The sequence below is a fragment of the Gallinula chloropus genome, assembly GCF_964237585.1.
Source record: "Gallinula chloropus genome assembly, chromosome: 2".
NCBI lineage: Eukaryota > Metazoa > Chordata > Aves > Gruiformes > Rallidae > Gallinula > Gallinula chloropus.
In genome coordinates, this window is record NC_140086.1 from 92265411 (window position 1) to 92284132 (window position 18722).

At 45.4% G+C, this 18722-nt stretch overlaps 1 protein-coding gene across 2 annotated transcripts in view; it reads left to right on the plus strand.

The window, feature by feature from the left end:
- Window positions 1–1715: 1715 nt before the first annotated feature.
- DSP (desmoplakin) overlaps window positions 1716–18722 on the plus strand; it is a gene marked incomplete at both ends in the record, with an annotated part of 39447 nt that continues 22440 nt past the window's right edge. For both annotated transcript variants that reach the window (XM_084279833.1, XM_084279834.1), the window contains 7 exons: window positions 1716–1912; window positions 10875–10977; window positions 12616–12764; window positions 13116–13290; window positions 15949–16077; window positions 17224–17274; window positions 18255–18416. In XM_084279833.1, the coding sequence (XP_084135959.1) occupies window positions 1716–1912; window positions 10875–10977; window positions 12616–12764; window positions 13116–13290; window positions 15949–16077; window positions 17224–17274; window positions 18255–18416 (966 nt within the window). The remainder of the gene's footprint in view (window positions 1913–10874; window positions 10978–12615; window positions 12765–13115; window positions 13291–15948; window positions 16078–17223; window positions 17275–18254; window positions 18417–18722) is intronic.

Here is an 18722-nt window from a genome sequence, read left to right on the forward strand (position 1 = left end):
GCAGAGGCCCGGCAGTCTCAGCAGCATTGAGGAAGAATTGCCCTCATTTGGTTTCCTCTGGAATAGTCCAGAAAGTCTTGTCCTTCAGGTGCGTTTGCGTAGTTGTTATTTACCATCCTGTGGCCTATCACTTGCATTTAAAATACCAGTAAAAGGATCCACGCAGGGAAGACGGAAACCGGCCCAAGAATTTATGGATGGTATAGGCTGCTGGTGATCTCCCACGAGTTAAAAAAACTTCCAGCACATGCGTTGTTGCAGAGCATCAGATGACTGATGCGGCTGGCTCCTATACTGCACTTTGGGATAAACGCATCTGGATTATTTCAGAAGAGCTTGGCAGAGTTATTCACGAGCAATGGCTGCTTCTTAAAATCTGTCTGTCTTCTCTTTGTCTTCTAACACCACAAGCAAGTGGCCAGGCCAGCTGAGGCAGCTAAGAAATTGTTCTCAATCGACCTTGACAAGACTGGCCCAGAAGCCAATGCCTTCGCTGGCCATCCTACAGCCTTTCCGCACACCCTGCGTGTACACACAAATGTACTAAAATGGTTCCGTCTCTAGGATCTGGCTTATTTTTATTATTTTTTAAGAGTGAAGCTTAAATTCCAAAGCACTAGGCAGGAATCAAGAAAAACTAAGAGAAAAAGTCAGTTAAAACACCCATTTCCCGCTGTCTTCTTTCTCCCACACAAATGCAGTCCGAGCGTGGCACAATTCAGACATTTCATGGGCCACTGTACAAGTTGCAGGGCTGTTATCAGGAATGAACTGGGCTTGGAGGATCAACAGCCTTCCCAATTACGGGACCCGATGTATTTCCCGGTGGATGAAACAAAACATCTACACCACTTTCCTGAGAAGAGCGCCGGCCCTGGCATGTGCCACATCCTGGTGCAGAGAGAGAGAGGGGCTGCCACCGGCAGACCGGACCCATCCACGGCGTAATGCCGTCGATTTAAGCGGCGCTGCCTTGTTCCGGTGACAGCTGCTGCTTTCCCAAGTGGCACGGAGGTGTTTGGAACTGCGGGCACCCCTTGTCCCGGCCGCCTCAGGCTGGGCGCCCAGTGACCCGAGGCCTCTGCGACAGCCAGACACCACCCAAGTCGGGAGGCAGCTTGTGATGGGCTCCAACCTCCGCTGGCAACTTCGGAGGGCAGTGCCCGCACCAAGGAAGGTGGAAACACCGGTGCAGGGTCAGAAAAGCCTTGCGGTGCCCGGGCGGCCACCGGGGAGCGACACCGCTGCCGCGGGGAGGCCGGACCGAGCCGAGTTGAGCCGGGCGCGGCGGGGCGGGGGCCGCCGGGGCCGCGGAGAAACCTGAAGCGCGGAGGGCGCAGGCGAGGCGGCGACGGCGGCTCCACGCCCAGGAGCGCCACTTAAAACCGTCGGCTAAAGGTGTGGCTTTGCCTTTCCTCTGCCGGCGGGGAGGGGACGGGTCCGGACCTCCGCTCTTGCCGCTGCCGCCGCCAACAGCCTCCACCACCGCGCACCGTTTCGCGGCGCCCCTGCCCTGCCCTCCTTTCACCTGCGAGTCGTCCTGATCCCCGGCGCTCGGCCCTTCCCCGGCGGGCTGCGAGGGAGAGGCGACACCGCGGCGAGCCCTCCCGGGGGTGAATGCCTTGCCCCTCGTCGGGTCTGGGACAGTTTCACCGTCGCTTTCCCCATCGTCCCCTCTCCCCCCGGGCGGCGGCCCCCAGCACTCCCACGCCGCCATGAGCATCAACGGCGGCTCGCACCCGCGGATCAACACCTTGGGCCGGATGGCGCGGGCCGACTCGGGCACCGACCTGCGCTACGAGATGAGCTCCCATGTGGTGGGGGGCGGCGGCGGCGGCGGCGGCACCCACACCCACAAGACCTACTACTACCAGAAGACCTACGGCGGGGATTACGCCTCCGACGGATACGGGTAGGTGCGGGCCGGGCTGTGGGGGGAGCGGGTCTGGCCGGCCCCGCTCCCTCGGGCCCGCCTTCGGAGAGCTGCCGTGAGCCGGCTCGCGGTTGGACTTCCTAAAGGTGTGCGAATTCGCAAGCCTTTGGCTGTCCTCCCGACGGAGACAAACTGGTAACAGGCCTCGAAATGGAAGCAAAGAACTTTATTTTTCTTTTCTTTTATATAAACACCCCCCAACCTTCTAACAGACTTCTGGTGGGGACTCCCTCTGAAGAGGGTAACAGCCCAGAAAGCAGAGCGGTAACCTCCTCTCTGCGGTCTGTCGTGTAAACGCCTCGGTGCTGGCCGTACTGACCCACCAGTTCCCTGCGGACAAACCCCGCTTTGCCCAGCGACACAGCCCAGGCTGTGCTGGGGTAACTTCCTTCAGCCCTCACGCACCCAGGCTCAGCTCTCCCTGCCCTCGCCAGTTGCATAACCGGGGCTGTAAAACAGTTGCAGCTAGTGGGAGTCATTAACTTAATGATTTTTCAGTTTGTTTCTAGCTTGTCCGAGGCTCGGGGTTTTAAATGAGCCGTGATCTTTTACTTGGTAGTGGGGGGAGCCAAGGTCCAGTCCATTTCCCCCAAACTCTCCCTTAACTTTCCGCTCACCGCGTTGCTGGGAGCGCAGGTGAAGATCTTGGCGGGCAGGGTAGCGGCTGCGGATCCTGGCCTGGAGAACACCAGCTTTCATGGATGTACCAGTAACCTGCACAGTCTGGCAAAATAAGTGCAGTGGTCACAAAGACTTCTTCATTGATTCCCATGGGTGGGAGTTCACGGGACTGCAAAGCAGGCAGCAGTTACAGCCACTGAAGGAAGCCGTGCGGGTGTACGATAAGGCGCCTGTACCGAACACTGCTGGCGACTGCGCTTTTTTACATGGGAATGGCTTCACCAAACCTGTTGGTTTAACTATTGATGAGCTGACTCAGGAGCTGATTTGGAAGTGCTGCCATGTAATACATGTTAGAATTAATCCACTAATATGCTATGGATAGTACATCATTATTAGATTGCAGAAGAATGAGAATTAAAGTTTTATAGTGAATAAACAAATGAGAACAGGCAGGCTTTATTAAATCAAGCAGATCTATACATGGCTGTAGAGAATTAGGATTAGCTTAGAAAGCCCAGAGAGCTCCGTTAGGTTTGTCAGACCTATTGCTAGAGGACCACTGAATCAGAGACAAAACTTGCATTCTGCCTGTTTTTCATTTATGACTTTGCCCAGCACTTAGTTTTAGTTCTAAATTTGACTTTCCATTTGGTGCGTGCATGGGTAAATTAGTTAATGATGAATTGCAGCTATAACATGTCTACTTACTATTTGCATTAGTATGAGAATACCTATGTATCGCTATAGAGTTAGAATTGAATACTTTGCCATGTGAGAGTGCACGTATTAGGAATCCAAAATGCTGTCATTGTATTGCAGTTGTGAAGATCTCTTTTGCTAGTGGTGCTCCACTACAAATGCCTTTACTGTCTGCCAGAGACATTCATGAAAAATTAACGGCAAAACATGCTACTTCCTGGCTGTTCCCTTTTTTTTCCAGGCTTACTCTGGTGCAACTATGTTGGATTCACTGGAGTGACTTAACCTGTCTTTCGCAGGAGGAGAACTACCTTCCTTTAATTTAGCATTCTTTGGGTTTCATTGCATATTTTAAACCAGTCCATACTTTATTAGGCTCTTCTTTCTTGAGTATTCAGTGGTGGCATAGCAAGAATAGAAAGGACACACCCGATCAAGAGGTTAACAACCTTACAGCAACTTACTTTCATTTACTCTCTATAACATAATATTGGTATCTCCTTTTTTGGAAGGCATCTCTCACAAGGAGGTTGTGATGAAACTTTGTGTATTACAAGGCTTCTGCATGGAACTAAAGACCCCTGTTAATAAGATCAAAATACATACATAAATAAATATATATAACAACTAGCCCTACAAAATAAGTAATTATTTGCAAAGCGTTACTGTGTTCAGACCTTACTGAGTCGCATAGGTTTATTTTTAATTAGTGGTGATTTGAGTTAAAATGCTCCTCACAATACAAAACAAGGGTGCCGTTGCCAGTTAATGGAAAAAAAGCAATCGTGGCTGATTTTGCACATGCCCAGCGTGCAGCAAACCCTGTGCTTGTTGTGCTTGCAAGGATCAGGGCCATCTTCTATGGAACTGGTTTTAATACTTGCATTCAGCCTGGTATCTTCCACGCCAAAGTTTAGTGGCAGTTAGTGAGCTTCACCGCAGCTTCTTTTTCCGAGGGGGAAGATCACTGTACCTTTATTTTCAATGCAGCAGGATTTAACTTAGGGTCTAGTCTTGTAAGATTTGGGGCGTATTCTGCCAAACAAGTCTGTGCTGAGTATTACATTACTCACAGAGCAATATAAGACGCTCCCTACCCTTAGGGCTCAGCAAGGTGCTTTTACAACATTCCCGGTTTCTTCTGGCTTGGGAACTCGGGATGTGCTTGGTCCGCAGTACAGATACTCGGCTCGACAGTGAGTCACACGCTCCTAAACTGCCAATTCATCAGTCAAATATTTATCAGTGTCTTTGCTATGGAGAGATACAATCTGATACGCTGTGAGAGAAGGAAAAAAAGTGGCAAGTCATACAGGTTAATATGTCATTGCTGAGATGGGGTGGGGAGGGGGAAGGAAGCCTAGGCTTTATGATCACTATGTGATATGAAAATAAATGAATTTACACAATTCTGTTTAAGAGTTAATGTTAACTTCTGCACTTTAAGTTGGAAAGCAGTTAGAAATGATTGTTCTGTGCCCTGATGTTACTTTCAGGGACTAACAGAACAGACAAAGCGAACTTGGAGAAAACAGACCCAAAGCTGCGGTTCTGCCCATCCCATCAATCTTGCAGGGGAGATCTGCAGAGCCCTGGCTAAGCTCAGCAGTGGCAGGGCTGGCAGTCCCCTTTCATGTCCTATGCCACAGCATTGCACCGGAGGGAGAAACTGCCCTGATGACAAACAAAAACATGGGCACACAGAAAAGGAGGAGGAATGTGCCTGAATTGCTGCCCAGGGCTGGCACAGCCTGCGCTGGGCTCCACCTGGCCAAGAAATGGGGCTTCAGCAGCAGCCGGTGACACTGCAGTGCTGTGAGAAGAAAACCAGGTTGTACCTGTCCCAACTCGGCTTTTCATAGGAACGTGCATGAGATTTCAAGCTCAGTACACCTCTGCAGGCATGAAAACCTCTGCCAGGGGAAGGATTTGCTGACGTTTGGAGCAGAGGTGTATTTCCGTGGTCCAGGCTGGACACTGCATTTGGCACCTCCCTCTCCCACCTCCGGCTCTGGGAGAGGCAGCGTGCCTGCAGCCCGCTGCACTGGGCAGAAACAGCTGCTCCTGGTGATTCATACCGGTGGGAAAAAGCGTGAGGATTTTCTGCGAATAGGTGTGGCAGGCTGGGTGTTGAATCCCTGCTTGCTCTAAAGGCACTTGGCCTCAGGGGTTTTTAAGATTTTACCAGTGGCTGACTCTCCCTTAGTGCATTTCTAATGGTGTTCAGAGCCTGATCGTGCAAGATGCAGACGTCTTTTGAGGTTTTCTGTCATCGTGCCTAAGTCTATGTGCATACTCAGCAGATGGGACTAGTTTGGCAAGGCAGTGGTACGCCAAAACTAATCCCAGTAAGAGCAGAGATGCATGGGGAGAACCCAGTTACGAAACTCTTGATAATTTCTGACACATTCACCTTCTTTGACATGGTGTGTGTGAGTGTGGGGAAATCTGGTTTATAGTATTTTAATTTCTGGTTACATTCTCGTGGATTTTGTGATTTGTCACCTCTTGCCAGGATATGCCTGTGCCTTTTCAGGGGCACACACCCTGCTGGCAGGCGGTGGCAGATGGGTGGTGGCTCTGTACTGGGAATGGGGATTCCAGGTCAGGTTTTTCTTCTGACTTGCCTACTTTGGGCATACCAGGTAATCCCTTGATGAATCTATTGCTTGTTCAAACAAGTTCCTGCAGATGGGGATAGGAAAAAATAAAAAAAAAAAAAAAGAAAAAGTGCATTGTTTTGCTCTCATTACTGAGTTATGGGAGTTGCTCAATGCTTTGGATCTGCAGAAAGAGCTTCTTTAAAGCTTTTTGACAGAAAAATAGTGCTTTGAATTTTTAAAAGGCTTAATGTTTTCTGAATAAATCAGAAAATTTAACAGGGATTGTTGTAATTTAGTTTAAATTGGATGTTTGGGCCAAGAGTGTCCCATTTGTGCTTCCAAATCTTTAAGGAGCTGTGAAGCTGCTGGAAGGTTCTGCAGAGCTGCTGGATGTGCTTCTGGGTGTCTCCTTCACCCTAGATGGTAATCACCTCCCAGAGAGTGCAGCAGCCTCTTGATGTGTCCCACCAAAGGCAGAAACCAGAGCAGTCTCCATGTTGCAGGCATTTATGCTGGGGGTGTGCAGGTCTTCAGCCACAGGAGGCACATGAGAAAGCAGAAGGGAGCTGAATTTCTTCCTTGCCCCTCGGCTTCTGCAGTAATGATGACTCAGTTGGGCCTGTAAGGGTGCAAACCAAGTGTTTTCAGAGGATATAATTTATTAAAAATGCATCACTTAGGGAATCTTTTGACTGCTTCAGTGAGACAGCAGCAGCAGTAGTCAGCCCTGCTGTGTTCCAGGGACATGGGGACAGCTGGGTTTGCTGTGTCTCTCTCAACTCTCGTAACTCATCCCATGGCCTTGAGAGCGGTTCTCAGCCACATTTCCTAAAAGCAGGAATGGTTATTTCTGGTCCCTGTAGGGAGTCTCGTGAGGATCACTGGTACCACTTAACAGTTAAATGCAATCCTAGTTCGGAAGTCCAGGATTTGCTGGTAGGTCAAGAGCTCAGGTGACGTATATTGCAGCAGGAGGATGCTGTCTGAGCTGCCATCCTGCCTGAAGCCTGGTGGCAGCAGAGCTTGGGCTGTCCTCTCCTTTCTCTGGGACAGCAAAAGCGCAGTATGGCAAAGGAGCTTCATTCTGCTTCGACATGCAGCAAGCAGGGTGGCTCCAGGGCAGACTGACAACAAGATGCCATGCCTTTCCTAGGGCTCTTCTGGCAGTAGAGCGGTACAGGGTGACATCTTAAGATCCCCCCAAAAAGTGATTCTTCTGTGTTCTGAAGTGCTGTCATAATTTTAAAACAAAGATATTGCCCACCTTTGTTCGTAAACAGTGAATTACTATGAAAGTTGAGTCATTTTAAGAACGCAGTTTAATAGTGTATTTCTGAAATCAATGAGTTTCCTATAAAATAAATGTCAGAGTCTAAAATTTTGAGTTGCTGGGACAAGCGAGTAGTTAAGGTCTGAAACAGTCCAGGCTGTTTTGCTCACTGCTCTTCTGCAGGATTTACAGAACCAAAGCAAAGAATCAGATTCTTGCAAATGTGTGTGTTTGTTACTAGGGGTCCCTGCACTCATGTGTTACAAGTCCCCTTGAAAGACCAAGCTCTAGTTCTTTTCCTTCCTGCAGGAGCAGTTGAAAACGAACGCTGTGTTTACCTGCCCCTATTTTTGCTGCGTGGTGTGTCAGCGGTGTGCGGTGCGGCAGAATCCTGTTCACAGGGTTGAGCTTTACATGCCACTGGAGTTCAAATCAAATTGTCATCATAGCAGCAATAGTTGTTACAGTAACCATATGTTACTTAAAAATCATTCAGTTTCTTGTAAACAAAATCAGATGACCCAAGAGAAAGGTTGACAAAATACCATCTGTAGTAATTTGTGTGCTCTGTGTCCTGTGGGAATTGCTGGGGTCCTGTATCTCTCTGAGGGACACAGATGTATTTTAATGCATGATCTTGGTTACAGGATTGTACTTTGAAAATACAGCTTTGTTCTTGCCTCCGTGTCATGATGCCATTGTACCATGTTCAGGGTTTATGGTTTGCCCTAGTTAGTCCATTATTTTTTTTTTCCTTATGCCACTGAGTTGGATATGGTTTTCCTTTGGCTGGCTGTTTCCTTCTGCCTCAAGGTTGGACTTCCACTTACTCTGCACCGGGGTTTCTGCTTTGATCTAGTCATTCCCACTGAAGGCCTGTTGGCTTCAGTAAGAGTAGTATTACACTGAGGCACCTTTGAAACTGATTATGAAATACTCTCCTGTCACATGGGTGGAAAGTATTGAAGATGTATTCATGTGAGATTGTGCTGGTGCCATCTGATGGAGCAACCAGTATACATTGAAGTGTATCATCTTTTATTTTCGAAACTCAAGAGATTGATTTATGCCCTTCTTGTGTTTGTACACCTAAATCCTCTTTGGATCTGAAGTCTTTGAGTCCTGTTGACTTGGTGGAGCTCTGCCATCAAACACCATCTCCTGCACTGGCATCTGCTGCCTCTGGGTGTGCCCCGTAACCCAGTGTAGCTCTGGTCAGCTGATGGATTTGAAAGCCATTAGCTCACCCAGTGTCATGAGCTGCCTTTAACAGGCCACTACCTTTCCACCTGTTATCTCACTATTGATCTTGGCATTTTGACCAGCAAAACAGATAGTTGTTCAATGGCAAAACTAATACCCAAGGTGTTAAAAGCAGCGCTGATGAAATACTGTGCTCTTCTGTAGTTTCAGTTTGTATTGCTCCAGCTACTGCCCATGTTTTTTCTTATATCTTTTTCTGTTATCATTATTAAATGCTTGCTGCTCTCTTCTTGTGAAGGTCCCTGTGAACCCTAAACAAGTAACTTGTCCTTATCTGAAGATGTAAATACAGTGTGCTTAAGCCTCTCACCTCAAGACGGCTGTTCCTGCCTTTGAAACAGATTTGTGCATCTGTTTTAAACCCCCTAGAGTTTTCCAACTTTTCTATTATTTGGACAGTAATTCTGGGTGTGGTGGTGTAACATCGTTGGGATGAACACAGAATACTTGTAATACTGCTTTTTCTACCTTTTGAATTGTTTGAGTAGTTTTATTTATTTCACAATAGCTTTTCTTCACAATTTCTTAGCACACTAACTATGACAGATGTTGTTCATACACCCTCTCAGAGATCGGTGAAGTTACACTGAAGCCAGTGCAGATACGCTGATTTATTACAGTAGAACTCTGGTCCCCACCTAGAGTTCCTTAGGCTTTAATGGATACCCAGCATTTATAGCCATCAGGACATGATTGAAAAACTGATTGAAGAAAAAAAATACTATTCTGGTGTTCTAAAAAGAGAAAATTGCTTGGATGGTTCCTCTCCTTTATTATGTTTCATTCATTAGAATAATTGTGGCTATAATTAAATGTAAATTTCAGATGCAGTCAGATAGTTCTAGATCCAAACACAACAGCGATGCCTAAGGAGAAGGAATGATTTAGAAAAGGAAGCTGGTGGGAAGCCTGGCACAAAATCAGACCCATATGTTGTCTTTCACAGCTGCTTTCTTTAAGCCGTTTCCAAGGGGCGCATAGCGCAGCAGGGCGCAGCATTCGCGCAGCCAAAGGGTCAGAGTTCAAGCCAGGAGTTGCAAACCTACAGCTTGTCTTAAGTTACCAAGTGCTTCTCTTGTTCTGCCTCTGTGTCTGAGGGCCTGTCCCCTGGCATTGAGGGAAGCTGGTGAAAAGTTGCTCAAGTGTTTTCTACTTGTTCAAGAAGAGCTGGCAGGAGAATGAATGGCAGGGTGCTGAAGCACCGACTGCATGTACTGCAGAAGAGCTGTTAAAAATATACCTTTGAATGTTTCCTACTGCTGCAGCGATTTTTCCCAGGGACAGCTCTGCCAAGTCTTTTACATTGTCACAATTCCTTTTGTGAAGGATGGTCAGGGCCTGTTGAAGTCAGTGGAAAGATTTCCGTTGAATCCAGATGACTTGCTGGCTCTGAGCTGGACAGGTTTGCACTGATAGTCTTTTTGATGTTGATGGTGTGTGCAAGGTTTGGGCCTTTGGTGATTTGTAATGGAAAAAGTTGCCTACTGTAAGCACAGGAGATAGAAAACTGCGCCAGGCTTAGAAGAGTCTTGGTTTCTTACTGCCTCTTAGTAGTGGTTAATTTTAGTTTCATTGGCAAGTGCTTCGGTTTGGGAGCCGCCTGGGCTTGCTTGGGAGCTCTGATTCCATCAGCAAGGAATGGTTCCCTGCTTGAAGCACCTCACCCACGTTCAACTAGCAGTGGCTTGCTTTGGTGGCTGAATCTCAAATGCAGAAAAAGCAACCTTCTGGTGGCATGGATGCCTTAGGCCCCCGGCAAGACAATAATGACCCTGTCGTCTGTCTTGGCATACTAGTGGGCTTGGTTCTGGAGTTTTTCTTAGAAATAATGTGGAAGTTTGGGGATTCCTTGTAAGAAGGCATGTCCTCTAACTCCAGCTTCCTCTGTTTTTGTAGCATACTGCAATACCTTTTTAAGACACTGCACTAGCCTTGTGCATTTCTGCTGATAAAAGAGCCCTTCCTATGCTTGTGTGGACTTGTGTGCTCATGCGCTTGCGTAGCAGAGGATCCTGCTTTCCTTTCACCCCCTGACATTCGATGGCTTGTGTGATAACATGCATGCTGACGTCATACAAAGGCTATGTTCTAATGTATTGACTTTAACAAAGATTGTGAAAAAAATTGTTCTCACTGTAATACTGCCAAAGTTTTGTCTGTCAGAGTTACAAATGCCTGGAAGAAAACCTTTCTCCTTTGTGGCACGCCAGTTTCCATCTTCAGCCTGATCCTGTGGCAAAGTCAGCCCACACTGGCTGTTACAGGATTATGAAGTGGCAGAGCCACGGTGGAATCGGTGCTGAAACTTCACAGGGCAATTATGCAGGATGGCTAGATAAAGCCTGTGTGTCTCTGTGAAGCTAAATGAGATGGATTATGCCATGTAACTTCCCTTAGCTGTCCCAAATTTGTGTTTCTCCCGTCTCTTTGAAATATGCGATTACTCTGGACTTACTTCATTTTCTTCTTCTCCCCACAACAGTCAGAATGGGACCTGTACAGTGTCCAGACGCCAGAACACCATCCAGGATCTTCTGCAAAACTGTTCGGATTGCCTGATGCGAGCTGAGCTCATAGTACAACCTGTGAGTGCTTCTTGCTTTTCTTATCAAAAGTGCTTATGAATATTACAGGGAATGAATGCTGCATTGTTATCTGGACTCACAGGCTCTGCTCCTTCATCTCCTTTCTCCCCTTTAAGCTGTTTGCGTGGGGCAACTGCGAGTGGAATAACACACTCCCTTCCTAAGTCTGCCTCTTCCTTCTGCACTCAGTGCTTGGGGAAACTGATTTCCAATTAAGAAAACGGGGACTTCCTGATTTTCAAAAAGCCTCACCCTTCAAACTGATTCCACTGCATCTTTTTTGGTTTCAAATGGAGACCATTGCCAGTGCACACAGCTCTTGATAATGTTATTGTCACATACACTTTTATTAGTGTGTATTACAGAATATTGCCATTGTTTTCTGGGCCATAACCTGAACCACCCCAGGAAAAATGTTCATTACCTTTATATTTATTTTTCCAGATGATTCTTAAAGAAGTATATGAAAGTAGGTTAAAGCCTCCTTGACTATTTCCTCCGAAATGCATACACGTGATGTTTGTTGTGTGCTACACTGATATAAACACATAGTGCTTGGGGATGGGTTACACACTGAGACAACATTCAGTCCTGGCAAACACGGGATGTCCTCTGTTCCTTCTGAAGTCAGAGTAGGTGCAGGGTGGCGACTGCATCCTGCTGCTAAGGCCACTGAGATCCGAAAGCCATTCATAGTTCTGGCAGTGGATGTGATTTAATGCACATTTTTGGATCCTCTGTGGACAGAAAATTCTTTCAGGAATGAACTCTGTGGTTAACAGTTCATTTCCTTTTCAGAGATACAGCACGTGTGAGCGTGTTTATATAAAAATCAATGCCAGAGTAAATACTGCCTCTTGCAAAGGATTAATATTATTCCAGTGAAGTTAAAAGAAAATGATGTTTACTTCCAGCTTGCTGCCACAACATGCATTGCTTGCTTTTTCTCCCCTTTTCTTTCTGAGGGACAAAGTAATGAGGTCCATCAGCATTTTCTGTGCAAAATGAAATCACTATTGGGTTATGTTTTGTTCCCCATGGCTGTGTCAGTGTGGGAGGAGATCAAAAAGCAGTGTCTCCCTGCTCAGAGCACCGTGACCATGGTGGTCCTCTGTGCTGAGAGGATGCATGGATAGTTTGCCTAGACATTAGTTGATAAGGTGGGTTGCAGATGTGATGGGGCATGGAGCTGGTCCCAGGCAGAGTGTGCAGTCTGTGTTTTTGCAGGGAAGGGAAGTGTTAGAACCTGAGGGAAAAAATGGAGACCAGTATCCCCAAGTAGGACACAGTGTTTTCTGCTTGTCCTCTAAACACCAAAGCACAAAGTCATAAAAACTTAGTGCACTGTGTGAAGCCTTGGCTCTATCAAATTAAATGTCAGGATGTGCAGTTCCTTATGGGAAGGTTTGGCTAGTATTATGTTTTAATAATTTTCTTTTATATTTTATTTGTAATAAGGACTTTAATAAGGACTGTGGCAGAGACCTAGCAGTTGAAACCTGCCATGCTTCTTAAAGATAATTGGTCCTCATAACAGCTGAAACTTAGGTGATAAATATTTAATTTAATCTCCTATCTCTTTCTGTTTTGTCTTTTGTGGGTTTTTTTTCCTTTTTGTGTGTGTGTTTGTTTTTTTAGGAATTGAAATATGGAGATGGTGTCCAGATTAGAGGGAACAGAGATCTGGAAGAGTGTTTTGCGCAGGCAAATGACCAAATGGATATCCTGGATGGGCTGATCAGGGAGATGAGGCAGATGGGCCAGCCCTGTGACATGTATCAGAAAAGGTATTGCCGGGGAAGGGCTAAGGGAGGGAATGTGGCTGATACAAGTTTGTGGTATCTCAAGTGCTCACCTCTCCCAGTGTTGCAGGAGGTGGCAGAAATCAATAAGGTGGAACTAAACCTGTTTGGGGCGTGCCAACAGGGAGAATGGCCTTGCAGTGATGTTTTTCTTAGGGAATTTCATATCTTGCTTGTCCCCATGAAATTTGAGTCAATTTATTTTTTCCATGGCCTGTGTTTTTAGCACTTTGTTTTGAATACTTGGTGGTCCAGTAGGAGAGATGAACTGTGTTTCTTCCATTGGTTTTTGGGGGTGTTTTCCTCATAGATGGTAACTGTTTCCTTCCCTTTCAGGCTGCTTCAACTTCAAGAGCAAATGCGTGCCCTGTACAAAGCCATCAGTGTTCCCCGTGCCAGGAGAGCCAGCTCCAAAGGTGGTGGTTGCTACTCTTCTCAGAGTGGCTCTGGCTGGGATGAGTACACCAAACGTGTCACAAGTGAATGTTTAAATTGGATGAGGCAGCAGAAGGTAAATCTCTGCAAAACTCAGAGACAATGCTAAGATCTGTTGGTGTCTGTGGATATCACCTCACGTGCAGTAATGTTTTGGGGGCCAGTAAGAAATGCAGAGTGCACATGAATGCTCATACCTTAGTCCAAGTTCCTCTTTTTTACCTTTCCTGTTTGCAGCATTGTACGTATAGTGAGTTTCCACTAAAGTACAAGCATGGATTTGGGGTTGTCTTTGCAGGGGAAAAAGCGTGGAATTTAAAAGCCAACCGAGACACAGCTGTTAGCAGAACAAACAGCACTGGCGCTGTTTGCGTTAGATATTATTATGCTCAATATTTCCTTCCTTCCTGCTACAGATGTCCTTTATGGTTCATGTTTATTTTAGCCCTTTAGACAGAAGGGACCAGCTTCATGGTTTGAACCATTGTTCAGTATTTTACAGTTGCTCTCCCCCTCTCATCTATCCTTTTCGCAGCGGTTACCAGAAGGTAGACCTGATTGCCACAGGACTTGGCTTTCAGAAGTCACTGACAAAATAGCACCTTCAGCATTTTGCTATGCAGAATAAATTTACCTGTTGATGGTAAATGGCACATCTGTTGATGGTATAAAATGCACTTTGAGTGCCTGTAGCCTGGTTTTGTGCTGCTGAAGTGAAAGGTGCATGTTTGTTGTTGGACAGCCCTTTGAGAGACAGGAAGGGAGGATGGGACAAGGTGGCCAAAATTAGAATTTGCAGACTCCTCAGTTGAAATGGCAGTATTTTTATCTCTCTTTATTAGGTTGTTGCTTAGAGATCCTGTTGTTATCTGCATATGTTGTTTGCCAGGTGGCTGCTATGCAAACCAGATGAGGAGGGGAGAGCTCTTTGCAGTTTCCATTCTTCAGTCTGAGTGCAGGTCATGGTCTAGGCTTTCAGTGGCCTCCTGTAGCATGGCATGTTTTTGAGGAAGAAGGGGAAGCAGAGATGCACTCCTTGAGTGGTAACATGTATAAGCATTGTGTGGGGAGAGCAGCACCGGATAAGATCGCTCTACATGTACCGTGGGAGGGCAGGCTAATCGTCAGACCTGCCATGGCTTGAGGAGTGATGTTGGACAGACGCTGGGCATGCTTCCAGCGATGAAAGACCATGAACATGCTGCACCTCCCAAAGATGCCACGTGACACCCTGCTTGGACACCCCTCGCTAAGACAGGGAGTGTAAGCAAGTGCTTTATAGCTCTGTTTCCTCACAGCACCTCCTGTGAAGGAAAAAGGCTCGCTTGCTCTCTCCCTTCTGCAGTCTCTAAGGCAAGGCTGAGGTGGGGCCAGTAAGCACTTAGCTCCCTGTTGGGCTTTTGATGTGTTTTTTTTGGTTTTTAGCTAAAATTTATTTTGAACTTCTGTGCCTCACTGTGTGCCCTTACCTGCTTACGCTGGGAGTAGGACAATGTTTCCTGTAGTAACGTGGTAACGTGGGAAAAAGGTCTGGACAGCTGTGGTTTTCTGCCAGTGCTTTTGTGCTTTCTGTCCAGATGGTTTGCTGACCAGAGAGTCAGGTGGTAGGAGCGTTGGTCAAATTTCCAGTGCAGAATTAGGGAAAGTGCAATGAAATCCAGACAGTCTTTGTTCAGGTACTGGAAGGCAGCCAAGCCTGCTGTTGCTACAGCCTCTTTAGACTGGTCAAATATAACAAGAAGGGTCAAAGTCCTGTAACTTTCAGATGGTTGTAAGTGGTTTTGTTTCTTGGATCGTTTTCAACCCTGCCTTTGAACCCTGATGCTTGAATGTGGTTCAGGCTTTATTGTCATCTGTTGACTCACAGAGATTTGGCTCCAGGCTGGTAATTACTGAATTCGGTCCCAACCCTGTTTCTTACCGTGCGCGTGTGCGGACAGGCATTCAGACACAGACAGAGTGTGTCTAACAGCACAAAAGATGATTTGGAGCTTGAAGAGTTGAGTTGTAAATTCAGTAGCTTTTAATATTTGAAAATAATGAAACAAAGAACTACAGTCAGATAGTTTTTGAGTTTGTTATTATCTAGATGTGTTACTGCTTTTCAAAGGCTGTTTCTGGAGACTTTTCACTTGGCATCCTACAGTAAGCATTGCCAAAATGCAAACCAAACAACATGTTCTATAATCATTTCAGTGTATCTTCTGTGTTGTTTTTTTGGGGTTTTGTTTTGTTTGGGTTTTTTTTTTTTCATTTGGTTTGACTGCATTTAACTGAAGTTATTGGAGTTTACAGGAGTGTAATGAAAATGGAAATGTAGCGTACTAGGCTATAGAACTTGACTCTGGGTATTTTCACATGAGTTGCATGAAGAGCATTGTTTGATAAAGTAATAATTTGTTTTCAGAGTGATAAGAGTGTAGCAATACTGCAGAACATAAAAGAACAGTTTGGTCCAAGGAAAACAGATGAAAATACAGTACTGAGTATGCTTCCTCTGGTCTAATTTTAATCAACTTAAATATTTTCCCTGCTTTGTTTCTTCTACTTTCAGAGTCTGTCACACAGTTTAAGTGATGACAAGTTTAAGAAATTGTAACCCTCTATTCTGAATTTCCCTTTGTTCAGGTTTACTCTAGTGCATAGTGATGTTTCCTTCAGTGCAATTCCTTTATGCTGCAATTTAGATAATGGCATTGGAAATGAAAGTACAAACTCTGTCTCTTTCTGCTAGGCTGAGATGGAACTAGTGAAATGGGGGTTTGAAGCAGCATCCATCGAGCAACAAATCAGTGACCACAGGAGGACTCACAATGCCATTGGTGACTATCGCTGGCACCTGGACAAAGTCAAAACAGATCTGGTAATTACTCTCTTCCCACACACATTGTTTAGTCTACGTTTATATCATTCTACTACAAAAAGCAATGCTGAATAAATCTGTTTCTCTTCAGAAAGCACTGGTGTCAGGATAGCAACTGCTTTCAACCCTAATATTTATTATTCCATAGTTAATTTTGTGTTCCACTTCTTTCCCCAGAATTTTAAAATGAAAAAATGGTTGCTATTTAACATTTTGTCATTGTGTGCTAAGGCTGACAAATAAACATTGCCAATTTTTTTGTGAGGAGAGTGGCTAAGAATGTTTAATCTCATTTTATGTCTAGCTACATTAAAACAAGAAAGTGAAAAGATAAGGTGAGTGTCTAGATACAACCTTGAGTAATGAGGGAATTTCTGTAAAAAGTAGCCAAATTCTGGGCTGAGGTTAGAGTGTGTCTTTTTTGTGTTTATTGCTTTAGTTTTTGGGTTGTCTGTCTTTCTGGCTGTCTTTCTTCTCTTTTCTGAGCCTCTCTTTTCTGAGGCTTTTGGTCCCCTCTGGATTTTGTGATTGGAATAAAGTTGTCACTGAAAGTTAAGTGTTTTACTTCCTCTGCTGTCAGCTCAGCAGCTGGGTATAGGGAAGAGGATGCTTACTTTGTTTCTATTCTCCTTTTCTGTTATTTGCTCACATGGACAGAAGAAAAGAGAGTTGGATCTAAAGAAAAGGGACTTTGTTCTGGAGCTCTGATCTCTCAGCCAAGCTGAAGAGTGGAAGGGACATTACTCCCTTTTCCCTTTTGCTTGTCCAAATAGGAAAAGTGAGGCTCTGTCCCTGTGGAGTCCCAGTTTGAAGGTTCTGCAGGTTCCCGGTCACAGGAATAAAATTGGGGCTTCCTGCTTGCATAATCTCCAGAGCTAGCTGGTTCCCTGCAGGCATCTAGGAGTTTGGTACAGAGAGAGATGCAGTTTTGGGAGCTGTTTTGGTATTACAGGGGTTGTGTGCAACCTTGCTATGTGTTAAGGTTGCATATAGTGCACGTGTGCCTGAGGGAACTAAGCTTGTTCAGGCTTTTGTTTTGTGCTTCTTGTGGTACTGATCTGCTACACACCTATGTCTCTTGCAGGAAATAGCATCAAATAGACAACTTGTAAAAGCCTCACTAAATGTTTGCCATCTCTATTTCAGAGGGAGAAGGCTGCAGTTCATCAGCTGGAGGAAGAATATGAAGGGCTGCTGGTGAGCATGAGATGTATTCATGGCTAATACGCTCTATGATGAATGCTTTTTTTGGCTTTATTAACACTGATGTGATAGTCAGGGGACACTTCAGGTTTCAACAGAGTGACAGGTGCATATTTAAATAATTTTATTCAGCAGTAAGCTGACAGAGCTTTGTAGTTTTCATAAGGTTCAGTTTGACACATGAACTTCAGATTAATTCATTAATTGTGTATAATTGACTTACCTTCAAAAGAAAGTGTCTAGTTTTCACCTGGTGAAGGGAGTTGATCAGTAAGCAGGTGAAGAGTAGAAATCCATCTCCTTAATGGAAGTAAATGTAGTGATGCAGTTATGTGAAGCTTAAAAAGTTACTTAAATGTGCCATTGGATCCAAATTCTGTGTAGGGCTGTGCATTTTCTTTGTTTTGGTTCTTCATGTAAAATACAGTGAGAATAGTGTGCATTTGGTAGATTTAACCCTTGGGACTAGAGACTCATTCCTGAATAAGCAACAGGATGTGTATTGTCATGTGAGGACAGACAAGGAATCTTTTCATGAAGTGTCACCTGTGCAAAAGGTGCTGCTACAACATGAAGGATGTACTCTATGAGCAGCAAATGCAAGTAACAGTGATGTTAAATGTTGAGGCGTTTCTTGTATTTCCCTCCATGCCTTTTTGATTACCTGCCTACATGTCTGCTACACTTGTGTTTGAAATGACTGTTGGAAGCTGCTGAGTTCAAGTACCCATTGTGCTGTAAATCCAGACACGTGGTCCACTGTCCATTGCCAGCGAGTTTCGTAGCTGTATAAACCCACACACATCATCTGCTGTCCATTGCCAATAGGTTTTGTAGACATGTGTGTTTTTTACTGTTATTTCAGGTTGTGGGGTTTTTTTTTAAAAAAAACCAGACATGCCCTTGGCTTCCCCCTCTCCCCCCAGCACAGGCATTTCTGTGTTCTGGTTTCTCATTTATGGAATTGCTTGCAGAAATACTCCTTTGAGAGAATGGATCAGCTACGTCAATTCCAGAACCTCATCCAAGCCACCAGCAGAGAGATCATGTGGATCAATGACTGTGAGGAAGAGGAGCTTCTCTATGACTGGAGTGACCGGAACACTGACATCTCCAGGAAGCAGGAGGCCTTCTCTGTAAGACCTTAACCTCTTCATGCTTTCCATGGGCCCACTTTTGGGATAGTTGAGGGAGGAGCAGCCTGGCTCAGGGGTACTGATCACAGGATGCGAGTTTCTTCACTTTTTTTTTTAAGTTCCTGAGAATTTTTATCAACTCTTCTGGATTAAGTACTGTGTGACAACCTTTTGAGTTAAGAGGGGACATATGTTGAAAGTTTGTGCTCCCATTCAACCAGTGGTCATGGTTTAATTTGGCCTTGGAAGCTGGCCTTACCAGTACACTCTGCTTGGACTAGTAATCACGTGTACCTGCTGCACACA